General features: G+C 37.7%; 1 protein-coding gene and 1 long non-coding RNA gene across 2 annotated transcripts; both read left to right on the top strand.

Moving 5' to 3' along the window:
- The first annotated feature begins 1,859 nt into the window (after window positions 1-1,859).
- LOC146739477 (heparan sulfate glucosamine 3-O-sulfotransferase 3B1-like) lies at window positions 1,860-2,825 on the top strand. Its single transcript, XM_085502810.1, has one exon. It carries the CDS (start codon window positions 1,860-1,862, stop codon window positions 2,766-2,768), a length of 909 nt encoding a protein of 302 aa, XP_085358936.1. The 3' UTR covers window positions 2,769-2,825.
- Window positions 2,826-10,874: 8,049 nt separating this feature from the next.
- On the top strand, window positions 10,875-11,941 carry LOC146739476 (uncharacterized). The gene is made up of 2 exons (XR_014930194.1): window positions 10,875-11,224; window positions 11,450-11,941. It is a non-coding gene; the product is annotated as an uncharacterized LOC146739476 (long non-coding RNA).
- The last annotated feature ends 1,317 nt before the right edge of the window (window positions 11,942-13,258 follow it).

The following is a 13,258-nucleotide window of genomic DNA, read 5'->3' as shown; positions in this document are numbered from 1 at the left end:
ATGGGACCCACATTGAACCTAACGCACCGTGACGACCAGCGTTATTTAAGAAGAATTTCAGTCAGTACACAATTCAAGCCACATATGAATAGGCGGTAGACTGGAAGTCGGCGTTAGATAATCCTAGTAACACAGCTGACTGCCAGTCAGTCAGGATTATAACTTACATTAAACTCTTCGTGCGGCGCCATATAAATTGACGTATAAACAGAGTAATTGTGCCACATTGCACAGCATAATATACATATCGACCCATGAAAGAAATTTACGCATTTCTAAATTTTGCCATGTTTACATGATGACGTCATGATGCTGAAATAATATGTATGAGGCCTTGGTAACGCATGGTATATCATTTATTGTTGTGAAAATTAAAATTCGCAAAGATGAGCATTTTTCGATAATTAAATTCGACTTTTGTGGGCAATTGCTCCTACAATATCATTAATTATAATGTAGCTGCCTGGTGGCGAAATTTACAATATAATGATTTAACCATTCTTAGAATGCCAGTCAAAGCTTGATTAGGCCTGTCAGTCTCGGCATTTAAACTAATTAAAATATATACTTCGTCTTTTATTCTAGTTAACTGAATCCACCTTTTGCAGTTAATAATGGCGTCATAGTTTGTAATTTCGTTCCGAGAAAATGACCTATAGTTTAGTTAAAGCTGGGATTTCACGTACATCATGTGGGTTCTGAACCCGATCTGGGTCACATTTTTCTTTACCGCATGTTTAAACGCAAGGTGAAACTCTACTGAGTATACTGATGGCACTCCCCTTAAATACAGAACGATTGTCATCGAAATATGTCGTTCTATTTATATGTTGACATATTCGACCACATTCTTTGAATTAGAATTCAGGATAATCCTATATAATTCCATAATCACATTAATTTGTCGATTCATATTAATAACAATTATAATGTCAAGCCATTGGTTCTGTAGGGCATGTTAACATTGGACAAATTCAGCCAAACACAGTGTGCGGCCAAGTGGTTTTAATACACAAAATTATTTAACATATACAAAATTTCTATTATCCATCCTTACATGAATGACGTGTCATCCCTAATAATTCTTTCATGATTGATTGACTACAGGCTGTCACAGGCATAAGTAACTTACTACAATCGTAGTCAAAGACAAATAGTGAAACACACATTGTGGAGATAATTGAAGCTGATATCTCGAAACGTACTCGCATGTCCATTTATGACTGTATGACATACATTAGCTCTATCTAGAACCATAGAACGCACAACGGAAGCACATGGTCTATCTACGAGTACAGGGCGCACATCGCTACCACTGGCTTTGTCTATGAATGTAGGCTGTTCAACGCCAACCACGGATCTTTTCTACAACCGCCGAACACGAAACGCAACCGGTTATTGAAAAAAATGTCTTTTATCAAATTCCTGCGTTTATATACCAGCATTTAGAAGCATTACTAAGATTGCTTTTGACGACGAGTTGGAGCAACTTGACCTGGAGCAGAAACAATCTCACGTTATTAGAAATGGTGGCGGTAAAAAGATACTTCATTTTCACAATTTTGTTCACAACATATGTTTTGATTTATATGATCAATAATTTCTCGAGAAAGATATTTTACAAATACAAACTTGTACCTGTTGAAAACTCACCAGGTATGTTCAATAACGTATCCAAAAGCGTACGTTTCGCAAACCAAACGGACCAAGTACATAATGTGGTTAAATGGGTTAGTGGTGTGGAGCCAATCTATAATGTTGCTACAGTAGAGCATCCATATTTTAACAAATCCTTATGGAAGACATCGCGGTTAAGGAACATCTTGAGATTCGTACCGGACGAAGCACATAGGCTCGCAATGGTAGAAATCCAGACATTGGAGAAGAACCGGGATATTGGGAAATTTGTTGATTTGGAGGGGATCAAACAAAAGAGTATTTACGCCAGAACGCTCGGAAATGTTGGATATACACAACGCTTGCCAGATGTTATCAATATTGGCGCCAAAAAAGCAGGAACGACAGCTTTAGGACATTTTTTTCAGTGGCACCCACAGGTTGCTTCACCACCTGACGGCGAGGTTCATTACTTTGATTGGAACTACGAAAAAGGTATTGAATTCTACCGTTCCAAATTTAAGTTTTCGACAAAGTCACAAATAGTGTTTGAAAAAACACCACGATATTTCATCACTGAAAATGCCCCACGTCGTATCAGAGAAGACATCTCACCTGACGTGAAGCTCATTCTGATTGTCCGAGACCCTGTTGAGAGAGCTGTGTCGGACTACCATCATGAAACATGGATGCTTGCATCCCGGGGAGAAACGAGTGGACCACCAATCGAGGCTACCTTCCAAGACACTGTACTGAAGAAAAATGGTGACGTAAACGACGAATCTGAACTGATCCACATTGGTAAATACGCCATGCATCTAAAAAGGTGGTTGGAATACTTCCCGATTAATCAAATCCTTGTCATTGATGGAATTGAGATTTCTAAAGATCCACTAAAACAAATGAGAATACTTGAAGAGTTTATCGGCCTTGAACCATACTTCACTAAATCACATTTCATGTATGATGACGTAAAACATGTTCACTGTTTAGCAATACCTAAAAAAATGTGTACAACTAGCACTGGTTTGAATATATCCAAGCCTGAAGTGAGTGGCAGTCTACGTAAGACATTGTATGACTTTTATCGTCCACATAACCAGGACTTTGTGGAATTGCTAAACCAGACCTTTTCCTGGAGTGATCTATGAATTTAACTGATAGTTATTGTACAATCTTAAGAATTTGAATGAGTACTGTGAAGAAATTAAAAAGGGTATTAAAAATGTGTTCATCGAAAATTGTAGAAACAATAGTTGTGGTGATATCTGATGTTGAGAAACACGTAAACATCGTGGTGCATTTTTCTATGTTGTATGAAAGTGAAATGTTCATTAGCAGTGTGGTTGGTGATTCCAATGATTAGCAATCGCTATCTGAACTCTGAACTGAATAGAACTGTTTTAAGGTCTCGATTTGCCAGAGAAGAGCCACAAGTTACATTGAACAAATGTGATTAACGTAATGGAAGAGTTATCAACAAGTTTGATGAATTATGAGGTGACAAACAACATAGTGTTTACGTCGGTGAATATGCCAAACACTTGCCAACTGTTCAAACGGTATTTGAGAAAACCGTGCAATATTTCATCACTGACGATGCGCCACGGCGTATCTATGAACACATCTCACCATCCATGAAAATCATTCTGATTGTGCGAGACCCTGTCGAGAAAGCAGTGTCCGACTATCACCACAAATCATTGTTATTTATCATGGTTATTTACATCCAGTAGCGAAACAAAAGGACCAATCAAGTAAGACCAGGAATGTTAGTGGAATGCTCGGACAGACTTTCTGCTGGAGTAGCCAGTAAGTCAAAGCACACTGATTCATATTTTGTAGAGAGAATGTAGTAAAGTTCATAATGTTGCAGTATTATCAAATTACAATGTATAATAAATTAATAATTAAAACTATACCTTGAAACGGAGAATCCTTATTAATAAGTGGACAGACATATACAACATATATTGCATTCATTGTTGACTATCGAACATAGTTGACACTGGAATGATTCTAATAACACCCACATGGGCATTTTCATCAAACCATGGATTGTAGGATGACATGCCTGGCATGTGACTTGATTAAATGCACTGGCTGGTGTCTATGATGTGGAACGATATCTGATTGAACTGTATGTAGATGCTGGTTGGTGGTTTGAGATGTCATTCATTGTGGAATGGCCGGTGACTATAAAAACAATGCGTGATGATACACGTAACCGATATTCCATTTCACTGTGGTATACCTAACTCCAAGGAAGTGTTAGGGATAATATTATCCCCGAGTGGCCCAAGAAAAGATGAGATAATATTATCTCGTAGTGGCCCCAACATCAAGGGCGATAATATGTTCTCTGAATTGTTCCAAGAACGAGGGAGATAATATTATCCCTGAGTAATCATGAGAAATGAAGAGATATTATTATCCCTGAGTGGTCTCAAGAACGAAGAAGATAATATTATTTCTCAGTGGTCCCAGTAACAGCGATAGTAATACGTAGTTATTTAGTTATTTTAAAATTTTTGATAATTTTTTGGCAAATTGCGCAGTTTTGATAATTTTTATGTTCTGCTGGTGAAGGGAATTATTCATAGTCATAATAATTCTATGTTGCTAAAAAGTACTGTTATGTCTGTGAAGGCATTAAAAGGCTTACATTAGAATCGATCAAGCAAACTGTGTCACTGTCACTGCCTAAGTGAAACATGATTCCAAATTGTTGAACACTCGGTACATACAAACAGCACCAGGTTTTGCAGTTCAAGGTTGAAGTTGAATGTAATGAATTGTATTGTTGTGTCAGAATACTTCATAAATTAATCTATATCGATTGTATTTCGTTGTCAGCCAGCATAGTTATCACTTTGTTTCATTAATGCTTGGTTGACTGTATATTTGTACATAATAAATGTTTATGTAATTTATTTCAATGTATCCTTCACATTTGCGTATGAATTGGTTCAAATAATAATCTCTGTGAATCACCCCTGAATATTTTTATAGTGTTCTTTTGTGATTGGACATGCGGTGACAAGAGGGTGAAAATACGTGTTGGTGGTTTTATATTTGTGAACCTCTTGATGTTGATGATGATGGGATGTGCTCAAAATTAAAGATATGCATGGTGAGACTACGTTGTACAAGCCTTATACCAAGCATGTTTGTATCTAAATATTATACACACCCCAATTGAATAAATTTACATAAACTCCTTGCCTGAATGTGTTGCACTTTTTTAATTTTGAATGCTTATATCTTACATTGTTACGTATATTGTTGCTTAATTTTGTGTTAAGTTGCATATCTATTCAGCACAATACCCCCGATTCTCAAGATAAGGACCAAAGGGGTCTGACACCATAGATACAAAAGTTACATTATAAACTCGGAAGCAGTTGAATTATGTAGGTGAAGTTTTGAAAAAATATGTTTGGAAAAGTGTGAGGAATCTGCTAGATCAGTTGCAAGAACAGAAAAGGGAGTAGAAATCGCTTCTTCAAGAACAGGCTATACACTCAAGAAGCTATAGAAAGTAGATGAAAACATTAACATTATTAGAAGAACTGGCAAATCAGTCAACCTTTGTGAAACATTACCAGATTATAGGAATGGATGTGAATGTATATGTAGACTGTTTCGATGTTGAGTGTAAATGGCCTACAAACCCCTGAGGACTAGCTTTTAGTGCCAACTTGTGTGAAGTGGCAGTAGCTGTACACCAGATAGTGTGTACCCCTGAAAGTCGGGAATGGGATACAGCATATAACCTGACTGAGGAAGGTCATAGGAAGAAGTTTCATCAGGGAATGCCCACCAAACATTAAACATAACCAGGTAAAGCGGCGCTTTGGATAGGTGGAGTTATCTGGCATTGTAAACAATTGTTGATGAACCTTATGTTGATGTAGTATCATCTTAATTATATAGCCTATCTGCGCCAGAGACTCTGTAAGTCAGTACTTGAGTTGTTCAAGGCCGCTAATTTGTAGTTGAATACTCGAGTAAAGAGGTCCCAGAAATATTACCCAATGCTGGTGGGACTCCAACCACCAACACAAAGGATAATCAAGTAACTGATCAAAACAATACCATGTAAATAAAGGAGTCACATAAAAAAACTGACATGCAGCTAGGGATACTTTTGGTAGATCATTAACAGTGGTATCATGCGTTCAATGTAGTCCACCTATCTGGCCTAAAGTCACTCTAAGTTCTGCTCCAATTAATTCCATTTCGAAAACAGTCAATGAATGAAATGGAATATCTACAGCCATGCTATTGAAATAATGAATGTGGTTACTAATTCGGCAGAGATATTCTGGATGTAGCGGGGCTGTAATCCTAAACAAAATTATATAGCAGTTGTTTTGAAAACCGCCCTTATATTGCAGACACCATCTGCTACTTATGGGGATGTTATTTTATGCATCTAACAGCATGGATGGCAATATCTCATTGAAAACGTGCAATCAGACGTGTAGTTTTCGAAAATTATATACAACGACTGAAGATCGTGTTTAAATCGCAGGAAAACATGTCTAGCTGCACTTTCTCGTCAGTATAATATTGAATCCAGTGACAAAAAAGCGTTTTAGCGAGCCCAGAAGTCATTAACACGTGATTTTTCATAATTGTTGGATTAAGTGGAACCAGGCACCAACAGTTCTTAGTCAAATCAGTCAGGGTCGTGGTCGTGGCATGATGTAAACATCACGTGTCAAAAATACGGTCGACCATTCATCCTGCTGCTAAGACAATGGTCCATTATCACGTGCGCTGACCAGCGGTAAGCCTGAAGGAAGTGGTGATATTACACAGTGCCATTTTGACTTGACTGGTTTTGCTAAACGTGTTTATTTTGAGCACCATATCTTCAGAACATTGTTCAGTTTCATGGTGAGTTATTTTATTTTTTCAAATATTGTTGGTTACTGTATGGTTGTATGTTTTAAGATTGTCCCGATGAAGTAATCATTGTGGTGTTTTTTTAATGTCTCGCATTTTTAATGTCTCACTTGATAAACGCAGAAAACCGTGTCAACAAGAGGCACACTTTCGTTTTAGTGATGTATTTCGTTCATAGTGTCTACTGTGAATCAGAAGTGCTTTAAAAGTGCTTTAAAAAAAATTGTTCATTTAAAAACAAATAACGAAAAGTTACATGAAAATGTAACCGGTTGACCATTAGAAACTCTGTAAATAACATTGAATAAACGGCGTGGAAAATATTATGTCGAATCAAAGTAAGCATGTACCCAAGCAAGCAGGCAATTAAATTGGACTTGAGAACATTCTGATGTACATCAACTGTACAAATAAAAAGCTAAAATCAAATCATGTGGAACTGAATATAATGAAGAATCTTAGCTAGGAACTTGTTCACTGTGACTGAGGTGACTCATTTATTAGCAGGACAATTGTTTATGTGTGCAATAAAATATAGTGTTCAGTAATAAAACAATCCTCAATAAAAGTGATTTTAATCAAACACTGAAACACTGATGATTATGTCACAGAAGGTTGGAAGGTCAGCAATATATTGTAAATGTCATTTAAGATGGAGAGTGACAGCACGAACCCTCAAATGACATCGTAGGTGGTATGTGCCAGCAAGATACTGTAAATGTTACTGGAGGTGGTATGTGCCAGCAAGATACTGTAAATGTTACTGGAGGTGGGGAGAGCCAGCAAGGTACTGTAAATGTTACTGGAGGTGGTGAGTGCCAGCAAGGTACTGTAAATGTTACTGGAGGTGGGGAGTGCCAGCAAGGTACTGTAAATGTTACTGGAGGTATGGAGTGCCAGCAAGGTACTGTAAATGTTACTGGAGGTGGCGAGTGCCAGCAAGGTACTGTAAATGTTACTGGAGGTGGGGAGTGCCAGCAAGATACTGTAAATGTTACTGGAGGTGGGGAGTGCCAGCAAGGTACTGTAAATGTTACTGGAGGTGGTGAGTGCCAGCAAGATACTGTAAATGTTACTGGAGGTGGGGAGTGCCAGCAAGGTACTGTAAATGTTACTGGAGGTGGTGAGTGCCAGCAAGATACTGTAAATGTTACTGGAGGTGGCGAGTGCCAGCATTGTACTGTAAATGTTACTGGAGGTGGCGAGTGCCAGCAAGATACTGTAAATGTTACTGGAAGTGGGGAGTGCCAGCAAGGTACTGTAAATGTTACTGGAGGTGGTGAGTGCCAGCTAAAGTGCCAGTGTAATAAATTTAGTTTAGTGTGCCAGTGTAGTTATTGTCATGCTAGTGCCCGCATGCGTAATAAAGAAAGGAAGTTGTTCACATGGCAGCCATGTTGCATTCAAGTGTCGTTCTAACTGCTGTGGTTTGAGCAAAATACGTTACAGTTGGCGACGAGTTTGGGGATCGTAAAATTAAGACACTGAACCAGAAATTATCAGAGATGTAGCCAATGGGGTCACTGATGAATACAAGAAACGGGCAGTCTTAGTTATCTTGGAGCAAAGAGTTATGGTATACTAAGGAATTTAGTAGCTCTGATGAAACCAAGCGAGAAAACGTATGCACAGAAAACGGAAACGTTAAAGGGACATTTTTCACCTGAACCGCCAAGCGATTTAAGTTTCATAAACGTGAATAGAAGGTGGATGAGTCTATTGCCGATTATATGGTGGCCTTGAAACAGTTTAGTAGCTAATGTCAATTTGGTGATTTCCTCGAATCAGCACTTCGAGATCGATTAGTTTGTGGTCTTTGCAGTAACTTAGTTCAGATAGAGCATTTAATCAAGAAGGCCTTGACTTTCAAACATGCAAGTGAGATTGTCGCTGCCACCGAAAGTGCCCATAGAGAACAGTTTCAAGGGGAAACGGGCAGTAATGTAAACAAGTAGTTGGTATTTGTAGTGGTAGTGGGATGAAATACGTGTACAGAAATCGTGGCGGGTTCAAAAAGAGTCAAAACACACACACAAGTCAAAGGTCATCCCAGCCCGAATTTTACCAATAAACCATGTTGGAGATCCACTAATCATGATGCAAATTCTTGTGGATTTAGGATTTCCCAGTGTCTCTATTAGAACATTGGTACTGTACTACCAGTGACAGAGACGAAACATGTTCTGATGATGAACACAGAATATACAATTTGTGAGGGATAGGAGGAAATTTCCAGTATACATGAACAATTAGAAATTGTATTGTTAAATATGGAAGTTGACACTGGATCTAGTGTATCTGTGGTATCCAGTCAATTTTACATTGATCACTTGAAACATTACCCTTGTGTAAAACTTCAGTTACCCTGAAAGACCTATATCCTACAAAGGTGTTAGGGGAATTTAAGGTTTCCAACTTCCATTAGTTAGTAGTTGAGGATAAGAAACATCTCGATAGGCCAGCTTTATTAAGTAGAAATTGGCTTAGAGTAAATAGACTGAACTGGTATAACCTATTTAAGGTCAACTGTGTGTCTAAGAATAACACTCATTCAAATAGTAATACCTGTATATATTCAGAATCCGTTGCTTTTCCACAGAGTATTAAGAGGGAATTTCCTTCTGTCTTTGGTTTAAATAAGGAGGTTAGTCCCGATCCTATTTACAGCATCAGTAACATTGAAAGACCTATTTTTGTAAAGCACGACCTGTGTCCTATGTGTTGAAAGATGTAATTGAAAGGCAATTAGATCATCTAGAAATAAAAGGCAAAACATACAGTATCGTATAGTGATTGGACCAGTTCTACTGTAAATGTGCCCAAGTCAAGCAGTTCGGTCAGAATTCGTGGCGATTATTAAGTGTCTGTAAATAGAGTACTATAGATAGATCAGTACCCACTTCCTTCACTGGAAGATTGTTTTTCACATTAGTCAGGTGGGAAAAAATTCACTAGATTAGAATTAGAACAAGCCTATACACAATTAGAGCATATATAGATAATATTTAAAATCTCCGCACGTGGTGACCAGGAACATGACATTATATTGTATCAAGTACTCAGACGCTTGGAGAAACATAATGTAAGTTTGAATGTAGCAAACACAAATGTAAATACAGTTTTCTGAGTTTAACTTTCCCATGATATCAGCTGGATAAGGAAGGTATTAAGCCACTTGATGACAAAGTAGAAACCATTGTGAAAGCACCTAACTAAACTAATCAAAGTGATTTGAGAACTTGGTTGGGAATGATTCAGTTCTGCGGTGTAATGCAAAAGACTTTTGAATGAACTGCACGGAGGACATTTGGGAATTGTCTGATCCAAAGACTTTGCCAGAAGCTACCTCTGGTGGCCTAGACTAGACGAGGATCTAGAATTTATGATAAAATCTTGTGATGTATTTATAGCAGTACAAAAGAATCCATCTAAAGCACCCTTATATCCTTGGCAGTCGCCCTGGGCAACGCATTCATATAGACTTTGCGTTTTGGATAACGTTGGTGTCAGATGCAACATTTATGAAAAACAATGGTATTCAACACCATTTTGTACCTTTTTTACAATCCTGCATCTAATGGAGCAGCAGAGAGAAGTATACAGACCGTGAAATATAACTTGACTAAGGAAGTGTTAGACCCCAGCAAAAGCTTTTTCGGTTTATCTCATCAACTAGCTGCATTTATTCTATTAAATAGGTCTACACCTCATTCAGTTACTGGTCAAACTCCTGCCTCCTTATTCTTAAAAGGGGGGATTTGAAACAGATTTACCTAATCATGATAAGTCGGGAGTAAAAATGCGTCAATTTAAAATTGGGGACAGGGTGTATGTACAGAAATTTCCGAGAATTTGGTGTCACACAACCCAACCATCCAAAACCTGATCCAAATTCCTCTGATGAGCACTACAAGTCTACAATCTATAATAGCTCTGACATTCCTATTATAACAGATTATTCCCTCAAAAGACTACGCATTCGTGAAAAGTGTAAGTCGTCGTACCCGTACATGGGAATAGAAACAATATTCCCTAAAAAAACTGCCCACTCATGGAAGTTTTAGGTCTTTGTACCAGTGCTGAGAATAAAAACGATATTCATTCAAGAAACTACAAACTCACGGAGTCTTCTACCCATGTAGGGATGAAAGCGATATTCCTTCAAACTCGTGAAAAGTTTATGACTTATTTATATATTTATACATTTTCGGGTTATAATACGTTGTGTTTGCCTCGAGGAATGTCTGTTGTAGGAAAATCAGCCTAGTTTTCTGCTATGTAAATGCGAGCTAAATCTATAAATAAAATTGGCCCGACCCTTGGTCGAGCTTAACCAAGCCAAGTGTTGCATTTGCTTTGTACAGCGTATGATGTGGGTATTTGCGTATGGATGGGAATGTAAGGTTGCATGCGTCTTGCAGGTGGCTTTGTTATGTAAATTCATGTGAGTTGTGTGGTGGACGTGGCAAGTCAGTACACCACGAGCCGTCGAAGTATGAGCACCGTATTCAGCTCTGCCTAGCAGCAGTTTGTAAGGGCATTTCAGGCTCTTCGTCACCTTGCTCATGCTGCAGAACCAGACTAATAGTCAACCAGCGGTACGTTTATACCTGTGTACAGACAGGGCGAGTTGTTGGTTTCTGTGGTTCTGTCCTTTGCTGAATGGAACAGGGGGAGTGACGGCATATCAACCGTAAGTCGTACCTTGCATATTATTTTGGAGTGTCGTGTAGACACAATTATTTATATGGCGTTAAAGCGATGAATAGAAGCATGGAATTTATTGTGAATTATATATGTCGCATTATTTAAGCTTTCTTTAAGTGTAATGTAGCGATACATAATAGTCCTATAGAATACTCGTCGTGTGATGGGAATTTAATTAATTAGCACGTGCAATTGGTATTGCTATTTTCAGTTGGCTTGGTAATTGTGAACTGGTGAATCGTGGTCGTGTGGACATACGTTAATATTGGCAACTGGTGGTGAATGGTTTCTATTGTATCTACCCGGATCGGTTACTGGTGGCACAGGCAGTGTTAGAAGCTCTATGGACTTGATGTGGATGGTAGCTGAAGTATTGTCGATGCCAAGATTTGAGGAGCGTAACAGAACACTGCAGGACTACAATAGAACACTAATACTGTAAACTTTATCAAAGTTTTGCTTTGCCTTAATTCCCTGACCCGAAGGCCTTGTATGGCTCAATTTAGTTTTACGTAACTATGTATTAAGCATATTGTTGTATTTCGCATAAATGGATAATAGATTGAAGTCGTTGATTTGTCGATTAACGTGATTTATTAGTGATAAGTTCTTGTGCACTAGTTTCATGCTAATTTCATGTTAATTTCTGAGTATGAATATCTGTTGATGAGGTCTAGAGAATAAAATAGCTTAGTTAACTGTATGCACTTTGTCATCACCATTCATTGTGTGCTCCCGCGTGCTTAGCCAATCCTCGGATCTGTGACAATGTCTACCGTGTTCGGGTGAATTTGAACCCTCTTTTCTGAAACTACCAGAAATATTCGAATCTCTATAATTAGTATGCATAAGTATATCTCATAGTGTACTGTCTTGTGTACCTTAATGTGGCCACTCAAATTTAATTTGGGTTTTTATTTTTGACGTTATACACGCACGTTAATCTTAGAACTGAACAAAATTGAGTATACGGTTATCGAAATGCCAGTGAAACAAAGAATTCTATTACATGTACAATGTATTTAATTTAGCAGATTTTTACGTATTTGTGAAAATAGCTAAATTCCCTGAAACAAATGACTGACAACAATCGAAAAAAAACAAAATACAAGAACATAATTAACTGACAATCTGTTTGTCTACCAATCAATCATTCATTCTTTCTATTTTCTACCATACTCGTGACACGTTAACAGTGGTTATTCGCATAACATATGGAACTGGTATGTAATTATATATCATTATTTATCACACCGCAAATTAATTTGCGTCTAATTAGTTTACAAACAAACAGATGGCAAGTTAAACAACTCCAACATATGGAATGTTTAGCAGTAGTAACATGTATTGAAAGTTCCCCAACCCAACAACAGGGAAAAACGTTAACGGAATAATATTATCAAACAGTGAAATATTGATCAGTGTATGAAACCATCCGGGTCGTTAGATCATCATCTAAAAAACATAAATCATCAAGATCTGCTTTATATCACCATTGTCATCATTGCTATAACCAATGATAACCAGGCGAGATATTGACCACAACAAGCAATATCAAAACGAGATATTGACAACAACAAGCAATATCAAAACGAGATATTGACAACAAACAGCAATATCCAAACAAGATATTGATCACAACCAGCAATATCAAAACGAGATATTGACCACAACAAGCACTATCAAAACGAGATATTGTCCACAACCAACGATATCCAAATGAGATATCGACCACAACAAGCAATATCAAAACGAGATATTGACCACAACCAGCGATATCCAAACGAGATATTGACCACAACAAACAATATGCAAACGAGATATTGACCACAACAAACAATATCCAAACGAGATATTGACCCTAAATAGTCATACCCATATTGTCGACAAAATATAATTATTTATTAACGTAATTGATTCAATACCATATGACATGATGGATATTCTTATAGTGCGGTCCTTAATTTGTTGGTAGATGGCTAACTAGCGGCGAATGGGTCGTCATTCCACGTGAAACATA

This window comes from Saccoglossus kowalevskii, chromosome 8, assembly GCF_978046115.1.
Source record: "Saccoglossus kowalevskii chromosome 8, keSacKowa6.1, whole genome shotgun sequence".
Taxonomy (NCBI): Eukaryota; Metazoa; Hemichordata; class Enteropneusta; family Harrimaniidae; genus Saccoglossus; species Saccoglossus kowalevskii.
This window is presented reverse-complemented; position numbering and strand designations above follow the sequence as displayed.

What these genes read in the sequence shown, in the direction of transcription:
- LOC146739477 (XM_085502810.1), top strand. Translation starts at nt 1,860, where the DNA reads ATGGTAGAAATCCAGACATTGGAGAAGAACCGGGATATTGGGAAATTT.